Here is a 17385-nt window from a genome sequence, read left to right as displayed (position 1 = left end):
GTCTCTATGGGGATCGTAACGCAGGTGCAACACATACCTATTTTAGCCCACCAAGTTCAATCTGTTCTGATTGAGCTGGTAGGGCACATTATTGGCCTTCTTTCTAATGAAAGGTAAAATACACCTGTTGGCACCTTACAGACTTCTGTACACTGTTGATTTCTTACAATCAACCACATGGCAATGTAAAAGTGAATGTGCATAAACTCCATTAGATGTATGCATCATCCTGAGATTTTGAAGCTGGAATTTGAACATTGAATTTTAATGTGGGTCCTATTCACAGTAAGATCAGTTTTTTTGCATTCTATCGTGGTGTTGTGTTACAGTTTATTCGGAGTCAGAGTTGCTGTAGCAACATGCACTTTTGCATACATGTTGTAGTCTGGAACTATAAATGGTGATGGTAGCGGCTTCAACAATCCTGGGGTGGGATATGAATCCAGAGTTTCTGGCTCAGAGGTGGGAACACTAACCAATTGTGCCAAAAGACATCCAATATGTTCTATTGTGCCAAAGCTTGTTTAATTTAAAACTGGAAATAGATTTGCTCCTGACATCAGAGTGCAGTAACTTCCTTGAGTTTATTTTCCATTCCCTACTGCTTTTGTCAACAATAGGAAATACTATTATTTCCACCCAGAACTGTAGATGTTACATTGTATACAGCAATGTGCTTATCTTATAAACAATTTGACAAAGCTATTTCTAGCTAATGTTAATGTTCAAAGGCAAAATGCTTGATAACACAAGTGATTGATCCATTCTGTGCATTATTGAATGATGTTGCTCGGGGTGCTATTACTAGACCAAAGTAAATTAATAGCTGTTAATGTTTATATGTCTTGAGATCTTTATCAGTTCAAAATTAAAAATGAGCACCAGTTCCAGCAAAGATCTCTTGCAACGTACCATCAAAGGAGTGGTTCATCTGATCTGCATTCAAAGTCCAGTCTCTTTGATATATCTACTTACCCTACATGCTAGTGCTGTTTCTGAGTTTGTAGTTAATCAGTTGAATATCATTTAAAAACCTACTTTTACCATTCACTGGCCAGTTGGGTAAACACCCCACTAGTATCTCCCACTTCCTTATGCTGCACGAAGCTATGCACTCAGGTTCTACTTCTGTTTTGATGTAACTGTCTTTAGATGGATTGTGGCATTGTGGGTGACTTCAACTGGATTAAAGAGAAAACAGCCAATGTTCCTAATTCTGAAATAAAGTAAGAGAATAGGGTTTAGCTGTGATGCCCTCAATGATCAAATAACCTTTTGGCAATTACAGTAATGCTTCATTGTTAAAGCCAGTTGGATGAAGCAAATGAGGGCTCCTAATGCCCTGTGCATATGTAATCTACTGAGGATCAGTACCATCAGAAGCAGAAAGTGAAAGTGATTCACTTCTTCCTTTCCTGAAAATATAACGGTCCAAAACTGTGTTGAGCCCCTTTCCTTAGCTGATATTTGAATAGCCCCGAGACATGCAATAGATTGGATCCCTAGCCCGTGTTGATCTCGCACTCTCAACTGGAAATGTAGCTGGGTGATGTAGTTGGCCCCAGGATCCCTCAGCTGGAAAGGAAAAAAGTTGGCGTAAGTTTCTGATAGCGGTAGATTTCCTCTGTGAGCCATGTGTCAAATTTATTTTTTATTTCTAAAAGAACATTTACTCATATTTTCATGGAGGTAATGAATCTTCAGTAATTTCTACTTAACAACTCTACTGTAAGGATGCATGTGAAAAAGCTGGATAAATACTATAACAACCTTTTCAACTGCAGGAGTTTCACATATAAATATGATCCTGTCTTTATCTGGGTGCTTGCTATGCAAGCTCATTCATGTAGAATGGCTGTTTATGCAGTAAATCATAAGTCTGCGTGTGGAACAGAAGCCTGGACTAAATCACTACCTTCTTGAAGGATAAACAATGTCAAGCTATAAAAAAACAACTTAAGTGCCAAATAAAAATGTGGTTCTCTCCATATATGCAATAATGGATAAAGATGAAAGGATGCTTGTAAATCTGTAGCCTGAAATTTGTACCTGAATTTTGATAGGTAAAATATTGAAGGGTACTGTTTCTTTTGGCTTGCAGAAACATTGCTGGATGAAACCTGTTAATGAGTGATGAAAAGTAAATAACGTTGAAAATTTCAGATTGAAATCATTCCAACAGATGGGCATTGTAAGGAATTGTCCTGTTTGAGTTTCTAAGTGAGAAAATAGAAATAACTGTGGAACATGTTCAAGCAATTTTTTACTTGCTCTGAGGATAGTAATCAGAAAATAATTTCTAATCTTGGGCATTTAATGGACAGTTTTATCCTAAGTATTACAGAGTGAACAGTCTGCATGCTTACAGGGTTTCTCTGTCGACCATTCTATTTTTCCCTCAATAATTCTCTCGAAAGCACAAGAGTTGCTCAGGAATGCTTCCGTATATAATGGCATTCAATTTGTAGCTTACACAGCTTGTCATTCTGCTTGAACCTAAACGTTATATGGACAAGGTAATCCAGATCCCGTTCTCACCTGCCAAAAACACATACACTAATAAAGTCAGTAAATGGCAATTGGATGCTTCAATTCTGATATTATCTCCTCCTTATCCCAGCAGTAGTGACCAATCAAAGTTTCCTACCCGCTACACACACACAGGCACGCATCCATACATACATATCTGTGGAGAGAGAAGAGTTAACATTTTGAGTCTAAAGACTCTTCATCAGAGCTGAAGACAATAGAAAATAGGGCAAGATTTATACCGTTAGGTTGGGGAGGGGAATTGACAAAGATGTTTTGGACATAAAGACAAAGGGAATGTAAATGGTGGTGATCATGGCTAAGAAGGGCGCTAATAGCGATCAGAATGCGTAAATGGCAGAATAAAAGTAAGCAGGGCAACCTGATAAATGAAATGGATGGCCCTACTGGGTGAGGGAAGCGGGCGACCAATGAGGGGGGGAAACAAGATGGATAGTGACAAAAACTGGACCAATGAAACAAATGATGGAAGAAATGAAATCTTCTAAAAAAAGATATCAAGAAATAAGATAAAATGAAATAAAATACAATAAATGGAAATGGGGTGAAGATGAAGGAGAGAATTCATGCTCTTAAGTTGTTGAACTCAATGTTAAGTCTGAAGGCTGTAACATGCCTAATCAGAAGATCAAATACTGTTCCTCCAGTTTGCATTTGGCGTCACTGGAACGTTGCAACAGGCCAAGGACAGACATGTGGACATGTAGACAGGATGGTGTGTTGGAATGACAAGCAACAGGAAGGTCTGGCTCCTGCTTGCAGGCAGATTAAAGGTGTTCGGCAGTCACCTATTTTGCACTTGGTCTCTCTAATGTAGAGTACGCCTCATTGGGAGCAGTGAATTAAAGGTGTGGCTTTGGGTACCTGTACCTGTCTCTTTATGGGGTATATGGAACATTCCTTGTTCCAGTCCTACTCCAGCCCCCTCCACAACTTTTACTGGTACATCGACAACTATTTTGAGTTGCTTCATTGCCCTCATCTTGACCTGGAAAAATTTATCAATTTTGCTTCCAATTTCCACCCCTCTATCACCTTCACATGCTCCATCTCTGATATTTCTCTTCCCAGCCTTGACCTCTTTGTCTCCATTTCTGGCAATAGACTGTCCACTAGTATCAATTATAGGCTCAGTAACTCTCACAGCTACCTTGACTACAGCACTTCACACCCCAAGTCCATTCTCTCAGTTCCTTCACCTCTGTTCCAATGATGTCTCCAAATTGGCACTGCTGATATGTCTTCCTTCTTCCTTAATCATGGTTTCCCATCCACTGTGGTTGACAGGGATTTCAACCATGTCCAATCCATCTCCCACACCACTTCTCCCCCCGCCTCCCCGAAGCAGGATAAAGTCCCATTTGTCTTCACTTTTCACCCCACCAGCCTCCGTGTTCAAAGGATCATCCTCCTCCATTTTCGCCACTCCCTGTCAGCATTCCACAGGGATCATTCCCTCTGGGATACCCTGGTCCACTCCTCCATCACTTCCAAAACCTTATCACCTGCCCGTGGCACCTTCCCATGCAATTGCAGAAGGTGCAAAACCTGACCGTTTACTTCCTCCTTGCTCACTATCCAAGGGCCTAAACACTGTTTGATCTTTTGGACAATCATCAGAAACAAGTTGGATATCGATGGAACTAAAACCTCTATGATTAACAAATATCCTTGGCTGGCCTGATGAACTTTGTTGGCCAAATGTGTGCAATGTATCTAACCTTGATCTTTGAGGAATCCAGCACCGCATGCAAAGCCTCTGGCTCTCGGCTTGACTTTTTCAACGTTATTTGTTCATAGGATAAGGGCATTGCTGGCTAGGCCAGCATTTATTGTCCATCCCTAATTGCCTTTAATCCACTTAACACCATCAGTAGTGAAGGAGGTGAAGTCATTCATTCATGTGAACATGGTGTCCATGACTGCCTTTATGCAATGATGAGCGGAATCATGAGACATGCCACAAAGGTTTCTGACTGGTTTCTGGAATGACCCCAATGCATAAAAGTTCCAGGCCAGAGTCATGTTGAGAATGACAGGCATAGGTGGCCACCAATGCAATTTAAACTAATCTCCCCAGCCAGCAATTTACAAAGGAACATCACTGTGTCCCTGGAAAGATGTAGTCTGTGCAGACACTAGTACTCCGAGCGAAAGGTAATTCATTTTTTGCTGGAAGATTCCGCACAGGATAGTGTATTTTACCATAGTCAAGCTATTGTTATCTCAGCAGATCTGACAGCATCTGTGGAGAGAACATAGAGCTGGTGACAGTCGCACCAGACATGCTGAATTTCCTTAGCTTCCTGAGAAAGTAGAGGCGTTGGTGGGCTTTCTTAACTATAGCGTAGGAGTGGAGGAACCAGGACAGGTTGTTGGTGTTCTAGACACCTAGAAATTTGCAATCATTTCCATTTCATCCCCTTTGATGTACATAGCAGCATGTCCTCCACTATGCTTCCTGAAGTTGATGACTACCTCCTTCGTTTTACTGATATTGAGGGAGAGATTATTGTCGGCGCACCAATTCACCAGATTCTCTCTCTCTTTCCTGTACTCTGTCTCATCATTGTTTGAGATCCAACTATGGTGGTGTCATCAACTAACTTAAAAACCAAGTTGGAGGGGAATTTGGCCAGTCATAGGTGTATAAGGAGTATAATAAGGGGTTGAGGACACAGTCTTGTGGGGCATCAGTGTTGAGGATAATCAAGGAGGACGTGTTGTTGCCTATCCTTACTGATTGCGGACTGTGGTTTAGGAAATCTAGGATCCAGTCGCAGAGGGAGCAGCTGAGCCCTAGGCCACAGAGTTTGGAGATGAGTTTTGTAGGAATAATGGTGTTGAAGGCTGAGCTGTAGTCAATAAATAGGAGTCTGACATAAGTGTCTTTGTTATCCAGGTATTCCACTTTTTCTGATTCAACATTAAACTAGCCTCTCAGATGAACATAAAAGATCCCTTGGCACGATTTAAAGAAGAAAAAGGGAATTATCCCTGGTGCCCTTGCCAATATTTATTCCTCAAACAACATCACAAAAACAGATTATCTAGTCATCACAATGCTGTTTATAGGAGCTTGCTTTAAATATTGGTTGTAAAGTGCTTTGGGATGTCCTAACTTCATGAAAGACACTATATTAATTCATGTCTTTCTTTTTCTCTTCACTGGTGTCAGAAGGGCACAGATGAATGGTGATTATGTTATGTTAATCCAAGGCCTGGATTACTGATCTGGAGATATGGGGGAAATTTTAACCTCTGGTGGGTATCAGTACATATGAGAAGTTAAAACACCAAAATATTGTGTGAAATTTGCATTGGCGTGAATGGTGTGTATGCATATATATGCTAGCATCTATGTATGGACATATCAACTTGCTTAAGTCTATATGTAAGCAATATATCCTAAAATATAGAAAATTATTCTAATATAGGCTTTAATTTGAGAGTATTCACAGTAGTGTAATTCAGCTGGTTTTTCCCCAGTAAACTATCAATGTTAGTTTCATAAAACTGTAAACTCAAGAAATCTTTTCAACATTACTTCAAACTTGTATTGAAGATCAATGCTAAGATTGAATTGTGGTCAGGCTGTGATACCAACAGTACCCTCTAGTGACAATCATGTGTATGAATCATTTCTCAAATCGTAAGTTATGTTTCCATTTAAGTGGAGTAAATTGCATTACATTTAATGCAGAAATTGTTTTTTTCAGCCAAACTAGTCTATGCCCTTGTTTATGTTTCACTTGAGCATTCACCTATCCATCCTCATCTAACTCTTTTAGCACAATCCTCTATTTCATTCTCCCTTATATGCTAATTTAGTATATCCTTAAAGATATCTATACCATTTGCCTCAACCAGTCCTTCTGGTACAGAGTTCAATATTCTTAGCCATATCTGGATGAATAATTTCTTCTGAATTCCCTATTTTATTTTTTGGACTATCTTATATTGATGACATTTAGTTTTACTCTTCCCCATTCAATCAAATCCTTTAATAACTCCAATTAACCTCTATTAGGTCACTCTCAACCTTCTGTTTTCAAGAAAAAAAAGTCTGTGCCTTTTCCTGATCGCGATAATTTCACAATTGTAGTATGATCCTTCTAAATCTTCTTTGCACCCTATCCAGATCCTCTGTTCTTTTCATAATATTGGAACCCGACCTCCATACAGTACAGTAATCAAAGTGTTGATTTACTAAAGTTTAATATAAGTTGAACTACATTGATTTATAAAGCAAAAAGAAACTTTAGTGTTTCTACCGAGATTTGCTTGTGGTCCTGGTTAAATGAGAATCGACATGGTGCACAGTGGTTAGCACTGCTGCCTCACAGCTCCAGGGACCCGGGTTCTATTCTGGCCTTGTGTGACCGTCTGCGTGGAGTTTGTACGTTCTCCCCGTGTCTGCATGGGTTTCTCCGGGTGTTCTGGTTTCCTCCCACAGTCCAAAGATGTACAGGTTTGGTGGACTGGACATGTTAAATTGTCCCTTGATGTCCTAAAACGTGCAGGTTACATGGGATTAGCCATAGTAAATGTGTGGAATTCCGAGGATAGGGCAGGGGAGAGGGCCTGGGTAAGATACTCTGTCAGAGTTAGTGCATACTCAATGGGGAAAATGGCCTCTTCTGCTCTGCAGGGATTCCATGAATTGATATGTGTTTTGTAGTGATGTTGCATTTTCCATAATTTCAACTTTATATCATGCTTCTGGTTTGAAAATATTACTTAGCCAATGGGATATGTCCACAAAGTAATACATACATAATTTCTCATTTTTTGAAAAAAAGAATTAAAGTCACTTTTTCAGAAACTTTCATGAACCTAAACAAAAATTCCAGGTGCTGGTAACTTTCTGATTAAACAGAATTTTGTTCGTGGCAAAATTTTAGTTGTGCTCCACCATAATAATTATTTAAATAAGTTGGTCGATCACTGAAGAATATTTAGTAATATGGTTGATATCCTATTTTCATGTGTACTGAGCTTTATAGTAGTGGCATTCAATTACTGATGTGTCTGGTCCCTTTCATGCCACTGTTCAGGTGGTTCAGAAGTCTAAATAAATTTTCACTGAATCACAGTTTAGTGAGAAACATTTGCAGCTGACAAGATGCTTGTAAATCCTGAACTCCAGGTCTGAAAATGCATGAAATCACAGCCCTTCTTTTTTTTTAAAAAAAGGTAAAAGGTAAGGTAAAGTTGCCATAGTCCCAGTTGACCATAGGCTGCTCTCCCTGAGAGCTGACTGGTGGACCTTTAAACTGAAGATCATCACACTTCAGGCGAGAGGCAAGGTTGAAGGTGGGTCTTCATGAATAACCTCAACCAGTACAGGAATCGAACTCATGCTGTTGGCATTGCTCTGTCCAGCCAACTGAGATAAACGATACAATCATTGCTGCCATGTATCCACAAGGGCAATAGTGGAGAGGACGATTGGCCCTGCTGATGATGAGGTTCAAACGCCTGGACTGCTCCAGGCCACCCTATAGTATCTGCTAAAGCAAATGTCAGTCATTGTCATTGTCTGCTGTGTTTTTCATAATTTTGCTTTCTCGAGAAGGGCACCAATGGGCCAGAAAGACACTGATGCTGGTGCATCTGCCTCAGATGAGGAACCTGAGAACAACTGTGATGCAAAGCCCGGGCAGCCAGAAGGCAAGGGTGAAGAAGTTGAAATCAGGAATCGTTATAGAGGCAGGGACACCAGGCAGGACTTGATTTAGAGTTTGTCCAGATAGGCTGGCATGCCTTGTATCCGCCTGAGTCATGGGCATCATCTCCATTCTAAACACCTCACACTTAAGCATTCCATGAGCTCCATACGGCATCATTGCCTTGGTAATAAAGTTTGATGCCCCAAACGTCTCTCACCAGGCATTGATGAGGTTAGCACTAATCAAATACACAGGACATTCATGGCTAAGCAAGTAGTAATTTATGATGATAACATGAGCGTTGAACAAAGCACAAACATCCAATTGGATCATTTATAAACTCAAGTGATATGAAGAGAAAACATAAATATTCAGTGCAAACCCTCGGCTGTGTTCACTGTGTCTTAAGCTTGCATTTGCGGGTGTTACGTCTAGATGCCCCCACTCACTGACAGTTGAATTAGAGGCAGGTTGCTGACTGGTACTCTGTTGGCATATGTGACCTTGGTGGCCAGCAGGGCCTGAGCAAGCACTGCCTGGGAGGGTGCACTCAGTGACATGGCTGGTCACTCTTCAGTTGCTGCAGATTCTGAGGATGGTGCAGTGACTGGCAGAAAGGTGGAGGAGCTGCTGCCCTCATCGGGGGCACTATGAGAGGAGGCCCCAGAGATAACAGCCAGTCAATGTGAGGTGTCTTAACCTCCCTGCTTGCCAAGAAAGGATGGGCACCCATCTGTGAGACTAGGTGCCGCTTCCTTTTCCTACACTAGCAGTGATCTCCTGAGGTCAGTGCCTGTGTGAGGACTTGCAGGTCCAAGTACAACCGCATGGGCCCCTCACTGAGCTCCTGGAGCTGCTTCTCCATGACTCACTGTTCTCTCTATGGATGAGGCTGTGTGGTCAGAGTTAATGGTCAATGCAACACTCATGCTCTGTGCAAGACTCCTCATGACAGAGACCATGGCACACAGTTCCACTGGGATCTCCGCCAGATCTTGCCATGCATCCTGGACATTCAGCATTTGCCACCTGATAGATGACTCTATCTAGAGTCATCTATCTAGAGTCATCACCTTCTTGGACTTAGTATGGTCCTGTCTCCAGCAACCTTCCAACTGTTGGCATCCTGGGCATTCCCTGCCTCCACCATCTGCTCCAGCCAGCGTAATGTGCCCTCACCATTGTGCACTACCAACCAACCTGATGAGCTATTTCCCTTGACGTGTCTGTATCTGCACTGGTGCTTGGTGCTGGGAGAGGGTGTGCCATGGGTGCATCTTCCACTGTCGCATGCTCTGGTGTCAATGGAGGGTCGTTGGCCTCGTGGCTGGCTCTGGAGGATGACTCATCTGATGGATGAAAACAATCAGTCATAACTATTAGTCATATCAGAGTCAATTTCCACAACATGCTGTCTGGTGTGATTGGTTTCAACGGCATTATGGCTCAGCAATTGGTGTATCACTGAAGTCCTTATGAGGGATGAGAAATTCATACATTCCTTTCACTCTCAGCCTGTCACGTTTCAGCCCACTAAGCTCTTACCTTCCTCACAGATGCCAGCCTGTCTGCGACCCGATGACCTCCCTCTCTGCTCACACTTGAGGTCCAGGTTTCCCAGCTCATGGCTGTTGAGGATCGCCATATTATGCACCCTACCAACGGCAGATCTCTCTATGTTGTTTTGGTTCCATTTCTCCTGCAAGTGCAGAGCTCCATTGAGCAATCAATTCTCCACTTTCAATGACATATTGTGTCCCCTACCCCTGATCATCCGCGCGTGGCTTGAGAACACTCCCACCCCTTTGGACACCTAACCCTTTGATAGACCCAGAGCTTCAGATCTTCTTTCCAGCCATGGCAGATGTGTGTTCTGAGAATCCCTGAATCCCACAAGCTTGATTTCAACTGTGGCTTGGCCTTTCTCAGTTCCACACATTGGACCTATTATGCTTACTAGTGTTTGCTGTAAATTACTAGAACACATCACTGATAATCAGCTAATGAAATATCTTGCAGGGCAGAATATCCTTATTGATGACTATCACACCTTTCATAAAGCCATATCAACACAATCACAACTCATCCCTTATTCTTTATTAATCTCCATGGATACCACCCATTCTCTTCAGTGTGCATTTAAAGGTCTTCCTATTTCCTATGCTCTTATATTCTCCTGGTCCTCTGTGGAAAATGGCCAGTATCCTCTTTTCCATCTCCATCAATAAGGCTGAACTCTCTCTATAGCCTGCTTCTTGCTCCATTGGTCTTATTTGTTCCCTGAAATGCAGTTAACAGACAGATAAACCAGTATGCTGAGCACAGTCCCAATTAAGAGTTGCAGGTGGGATGACCAATTCTACCGGACAAAAGCAGGGATACCTCGACTATGTAACCATAAGAGGGGGAGAAGGTGGTCATAACTCCCACAGATAGTTGCTTGGTCACGAAGAGCAAGAGCAAGCTCAACCTCCCACAGGCCATCATTTGTGACAAAAAGGCATCTCTTAATGGATGCGGGGCTCACAGTCAAAGTGAGGGACAATCATTTAAAGTATGGGGCAGTGGATCACACTGGGTGCAAGTTGTCTTTAAGAGCTGGGTAGTTGAAACTCGTGCTAGCCTCGCACACCTTACCAGTTGTTGAACATGGAGCAGCAGCATCTTCAGCCATGGGCAGCATACTGGCCACAATCGTGGTAGGGAGCAGTGCACGAAGTTTGAATACTGCCTGCATCAAATCATCTGAGCTAACAGAATCAAATATTACACCCGATGGCAGAAAAGTAAAGTTGAGAAGAAAATGGCGAAGAAAAGAGGGGAATGGCTTTAAGACTGAGCTGCCGCATTGTTATTTATCGCCTCCCATCCAGGGATTGATTGAACTACATGTGACTCCAGAGCCACAGCAATGTGGTTGACTCTCAACTGCACTCCATGGGCAACTAGGGATGGGCAATAAATGCTGGCCAGCCAGCAACGTCCATGTCCCATGAATGAATTTTTTAAGAAGTAATTATCAATGCCGGTCGCGTCTACAAAACGCCCACCAATTCAGTTTAGTTCAGAAATGTAATTATTTTGAGCCCATCATTGCAACATAGCACCAAACATCCGCACATCGAAAATTATCCTCGACGAACCTTGCAGGTTGTTGTCTTCCCGTGTAGAATGGACTCGCCGAAGAATATAGCCCATGTTGCGGGGCGGGGGGAATCAAGGAAGCCAACGCTCTACAGCTGGAAATGTGTGTGCGCGATGAGCTGCAGCGCAAAATAAGAAACAAAAGGCACTAAAAATGCAAACAAAAAAGAAATCCAATGCAGTAAACACCGGGCGCTCAGTTTATCCCGCAGCAAAAAGGCTTGTTGCTTTGGCCGTTACTAAACCGCTTGGCACGCGCCAATTTAAAAGCAGAGCCCAGCACGTGCGCCCTTTCCGCCCGCCGCTCAGTTCTGCGCCTGCGCCCCAGCGCGCGCCCATTGTCTCGTGTTCTTCGTGTCGTTGGACGTCAAATGGTTCCTTTGTCGTTTTGCCTGTTAGGGGACGTGCTCTCGCGCGGTTGCGACCCTTCCCTCAAGCTTCTGCCCCCACCCCGCGGCCCGGTTTCAGGCGGGCTGCACCGCGCGCTCCTGTGGGCGGTTGGTTGGACTGGGCTGAGAGCAACGGGCTAGCGGTGACATGGCGTCGTGCTCTTCCGAGAAGGATATCGCCTGCGAGGTGCAAATGAGCCATTCGGCAGAAGTTGAGCTGGATGACAAGAGCGCCGGTGAAAGCAGCTCTGGTCGACTCCTGACTTCCTCCCCTCGGCCGGTGAGAGCGGCTCAGCGGGAGATGAAGTGCAGACCGGCGGAGTCCGAGGAGTTGGAAGAAGCGAATGTTCTGCCGCCGGTTTATGTGTCAACCGTCAAATTCACCCCCGAGAGCAGGATGAACCTGTACTGTGATCAGATTTTAGCTTCTTGCAAGGTATAAAGCAAAATTGGAGGGAACAGGGATTTAAGCAACTAGGAGGAGTTTGATGAGTAGGGTGGAGGTGATAGGGAAAGGAAAGTGTGGGATACACAGGTAGCCAAAGACCAGGAGCAATAGCTGAGGCACAAGGTGCGGGGAGGCCATGGAAGGATGATTGTAACTTTGGTTTCTGGGCCCCATCTATTGTACACTTGCATGCCAGCCTTCAAACTTGCAAAAACTGACCAATTATTAAAAACACACTCAGGCACTCAATAACAATGCCAAGTTGTTGAGTCGCATAGAGCACAGTTCTCATACATAATGTGGAGGTGCTGGCGTTGGACTGGGGTAGGCACAGTAAGAAGTCTCACAACACCAGGTTAAAGTCCAACAGGTTTATTTGGAAGCACGAGCTTTCAAAGCGCTGCCCCTTCATCAGGTGAATGGACTTCATTCAAACCTGTTAGACTTTAACTTGGTGTTGTGAAACTTCTTACTGTATCCCCTCATACATAAGCTTCGATTTTTTTCCAAATTTCTGTCACTTATACTACTTGTTCTGGGAAATTGTGTTGGGGTTTAATTGTTGAAAAGTCCAAGTCTCCAATCTATTTATATATATCCTGTCGTATCCTCTGGCAATTCCCAGCACTGTCAGCAACTCCAACAATCTTTGTATCATCCGCAAACATACTAATCAGACCACCCACATTTTCCTCCAGATCATTTATATATACTACAAACAGAGGTCCCAGCACTGATCCCTGCAGAACACCACTAGCTACAGATCTCCATTCTGAAAAACACCCTACCACCGCTACTCTGTCTTCTGTAACCAAGCCAGTTCTGTATCCATCCAGCCAGGCCATCCGGAATCCCATGTGATTTTGTACCAATCTGCCATGTGGGACCTTGTCAAACACCTTACTAAAGTCCATATAAACTACATCCACTACCTTCCCTCATCAATTATCTTTGTCACCTCTTCAAAAAACTCAATCAAGTTGGTGGGACATGACCTTCCCCATGTAAAAACATGCTGCTTGTCACTAACTGGTCCATTTTCTTCCAAATGTGCATATATCCTGCCCCTCAGTATCTTCTCCAAAAGCTTCCCCATCACTGACGTCAGGCTCACCAGCCTATAATTTCCTGGATTATCCCTGCTTCCTTCCTTAAACAAGAGAACAACATTGACTATTCTCCAATCCTCTGGAACCTCGCTTGTGGTCAAAGAGGATGTGAAGATATCTGTTAAGGCCCCAGCTATTTCTCCCCTTGCCTCCCACAGTAACCTGGGATTATTGGGTATTCTAAATTACATTAAGGTAGACAAGTCGACTTTCTACCTTAATGCAATTTAGAATACCCAACACTTTCTCCTTAGATGTATTGATATTCTCTAGAGCGTTCACACACCTATCCCTGACCTCAACATCCGTCATGTCCTTCTCCTTGGTGAATATTGATACAAAGTACTCATTAGGGATCTTGCCCATTTCCTGTGGCTCCACGCATAACTTCCCACCATTGTCCTTCAGTGGACCTATTCTTTCTCTTACTACCCTCTTGCTCTGGGATTCTCCTTGACCCTGTTTGCTAAAGACATTTCATGGCCCCTTTTAGCCCTCCTAATTCCATGTTTAAGTTCCTTCCTACTTCCACTTTACTCCTTAAGGGCTTTGTTAGTTTTTAGATGCCGAGACCTGTTGTATGATTCCTTTTGACTAAGCTTACAATTTCCCTTGTCATCCATGGTTCCCGAATCCTGCCATTGCTATCCTTCCTTTTTTACGGGGTCATGCCTGTACTGCACTTCAATCAACTGGCCTTTAAAACGCCAGCATCTCCACATCTTTAAAAGCCTCCCATACATGAATTTGCTCTCAAATAGCCGCTCCCAATCCACATTCCCCAGTTCCTGTCTAATTGGATGTAATTGGCCCTCGCCCAATTGAGCACCCTCATCCGATGGCCACTCTTGTCCTTATCCATGACTACCTGAAACCTTATGGGATTATGGTCGCTAAGCTCAAAATTCTCCCCCACTGAAACATCGATCACCTGGCCTGGCTCATTCCCCAATACCAAGTCTAGTATGGCCCCTTCCCTGGTTGGATAGTCAACATACTGTATCAAAAAGCCTTCCCGGACACATCTAACAAATTGTTAACAAAATCATTTTCTTTCCCAGTCCCTACATTTACTAGCCTGCTGTTCCAGTTCCCAGGGAACCATTAGGACTAGAAAAGGCAGTCTAGCTACAAGTCCCCAGAATGGAGGAGAGTGCTGAGGTCAACCCTTGCCTTAGCTCGAGCCCACCCAACCTCCAGGATCCTTGGGGGCGCTCCCTCTGCAGTCTGGCAGCAACAGAAGGGCACATGGCCACTAGATTTATCTTCTTCACCATCCTTGGGGCGAACACACCAGGTCTACGTTGGTCATGAACTACACCAAAGCTCCACCCAAGTAGAGTTCCCACTGGAGTGGCGGATGAATAGCAGTTGGCCATGGAATGGGCCATCCGCTAATGATATATCAATGAGAGGTTTTATATAATTTTGAGGTTCTTGCCCACTCTGGACCAGTGGGACAGACCGGGTGAATTCCAAATGTCTTCATGTCCGACAGGAATCCCATTTTTAGCTGTGACACCTGATTCAGCAGGCAATCGGGATTCCTGCCATTTCACAATGTTTTCTGTTAAATAAGATCAGACCCACAGTAGAATAAAATGTCCTATTAGCACAAAAGTGGTATTCGAAATAGTGATCAGAATATGGAACTGATTTCACCTGACAGTTGTAACCTGCTCAAGATTTTATATTGCGATTCATGGCAACATATGAACCATGAACATCCCTGCATGTAGCTAATATGTTCTAGTACTGTAAACATTTTGCATATTTAATAGTGAACTGACATTAACAGTAAAATAATCTGTTCTATAGAACATAATTAGTCATGTTAAGATCAAATTCAAGCAATTTTGAACTGAGGGATCCTTGCCAAAATGAAATTTAGTATACAGCAGAATGATCCATGAGGTTTCTGTATACCTCTTAGGAACAGTATCATGGTGCTTTTCCCGTTTAGATGGTGGCTTATTTATTTTTGATGTATGTTATACAACTGCTATAGCTCTGTAATAAGTACTAATAAAACTTGTTTATAGGTTTCTGTACAGAATTATCTTTCACAGTATGTTGTTTCCAACTGGATAGGCTTAACTTTTGTTGCTATGAGTAAATTCATAAAAAGGAAATAATGGTGCAAAACTATCTAAAATCTTGATGCTTGGGCACTGAATGAGAAACATTAAAAAGAGTGGAACTTAGAGAATTGTCTGTCATTTTAAATGTTATGTACATGCACATTTAGTGTCTTTCAATCTTATGAACATATGAATTAGGACCAGGAGTAGGCCATTCGACTCTCAAGTTTGCTTCACCATTCTGTAAAATTATGGTTGATTTAATTATGGCCTCAACTCCACTTTCCTTCCTATCCCCTATGCCCTTAGATTCTTGATTGACAAAGGAGTCAATCTAATTCAGCCTTAAAAATATTCAATGACCCTGCTTCCACTGCCTCTAGAGAAGAGAGTTCCACAGACTAAGAGAAAGAAATTCCCCTCATCTTCATCTTAAATGGGAGCCTCTTATTTTTAAATGGTTCCCCTCATTCTAGTCCTTCCCACAAGGAGCATCCACCCTGTCAAGTTCCCTCATAGTCTTATATATTTCAGTAAGATTATCTGTAATTCTTCTAAACTTCAATGGATACAGGGCAAACCTGTTCAAACTTTCCTGATAGGCTAACTCCCTCCTTCCAGGAAACAGTCGAGTGAACCTTCTCTGAAGTGATTCTGCTGCAGTTATGTCCTTTCTTAAATAAAATCATATAAAGTAATCTGGGGTTAGGCAGGGAATACATTTGTGTGCAAGGAAAGGGTTAAAACTTTTGTTAGCCTAGGATTATTGAATCCCTACAGTGGAGAAGGAGGCCAATTGGCCGTTTGAGTCTGCACTGAATCTCCAACAGAGCATCTTTCCTAGACCTATCACCATCACTTCACATATTTACCCTGCTAATCGCCTAACCTACACATCTTGGGACACAAAGGGGCAATTTAGCATAACCAATCAACATAACCTGCACATCTTTGGACTGTGGGAGGAAACCCATGCAGACATAGGGCGAATGTGCAAGTTCCACACAGTCACCCAAGGCCAGAATCGGACCTGGGTTCTTGGCGCTGTGAGACAGCAGTGCTAACCACTGTTCCACCATGCCGCTTTATGTTAAACAAAAGTGCCTACACGGCTATAGATTTTAGTTTCACTTTAAACTTGCCTGTATTGTAATTAAGAGTTTACGACGTAGAAGCAATTATGAGCTTTAAAAAGACTAAGCTGTTGCTTAGTAACCAGAGGCCCACACTGAAAAATAGAAGCGTTTGCATTCAGTTGTAACCAGGTCACAAAGAAGCAAGAGACTTTTCACAGAAGCTGCCAGGACAGGCAGGACAATAGAGTAAAGGGCAGAAAATAACTCACAGAAACTTAAAGTACAGATAGTTCCAAAAAACAGGAATGAAAAGTGAAAAGTCCCTGGAAGATTGAAGTCAAAGGAACAAAGAACCAGAATCTGAAATGGTACTGTTCACTGAAGTTAAAGGAGCAGAGAGAGGCTCCCAGTTAAAGACAGCTGCATGGTGCAGACCTTGAGAAGTCAGCTAGTGAGAAGCCAGAGGTCCGCAGTAATCCTAAGGTTGGTGACACCTTAATATAGCCTCTGAAGCAGTGGTCAATATTTAAAAAGGGAGGTAGAGAGAAAACAAGAAATTATAGACCAGTAAGCCTAACATCGGTAAGGGGGAAAATTCTCAAACCCATTATCAAGGACTTTATAGCGGAGCATTTAGCAAGAAGTGGCAGGATCTGACAGAGTCAGCAAGGATTTATGAAGGGGAAATCATGCTTGACAAATCTGTTGGAATTCTTTGAAGATTTAACTAGTAGAGTTGACAAGGGGTAGCCAGTTGATGTGGTATATCTGGACTTTCAGAAAGTGTTTGACAAAGTCCCGCATAAGAGATTATTGTGCAAGATTAAAGCACATGGGATTGGGGGAAGTGTATTGAGATGGATAGAAAACTGGTTGGCAGAGAGGAAACAAAGAGTAGGAATTAATGGGTTCTTTT

The 17385-nt window shown here is 42.8% G+C and overlaps 1 protein-coding gene across 1 annotated transcript in view; it reads left to right on the top strand.

Moving 5' to 3' along the window:
• The first annotated feature begins 11903 nt into the window (after nucleotides 1–11903).
• The window catches only part of LOC144497756 (testicular spindle-associated protein SHCBP1L-like), a 60074-nt gene continuing 54592 nt past the window's right edge, over nucleotides 11904–17385 (top strand). The window contains exon 1 of the mRNA XM_078219195.1: nucleotides 11904–12191. Coding sequence (XP_078075321.1) covers nucleotides 11904–12191 — 288 coding nt within the window. The remainder of the gene's footprint in view (nucleotides 12192–17385) is intronic.

This window comes from Mustelus asterias, chromosome 8 (genome assembly GCF_964213995.1).
Source record: "Mustelus asterias chromosome 8, sMusAst1.hap1.1, whole genome shotgun sequence".
Lineage (NCBI taxonomy): Eukaryota > Metazoa > Chordata > Chondrichthyes > Carcharhiniformes > Triakidae > Mustelus > Mustelus asterias.
The sequence above is the reverse complement of the archived record's forward strand: the minus strand, read 5'-3'. Positions and strand labels throughout refer to the sequence as shown.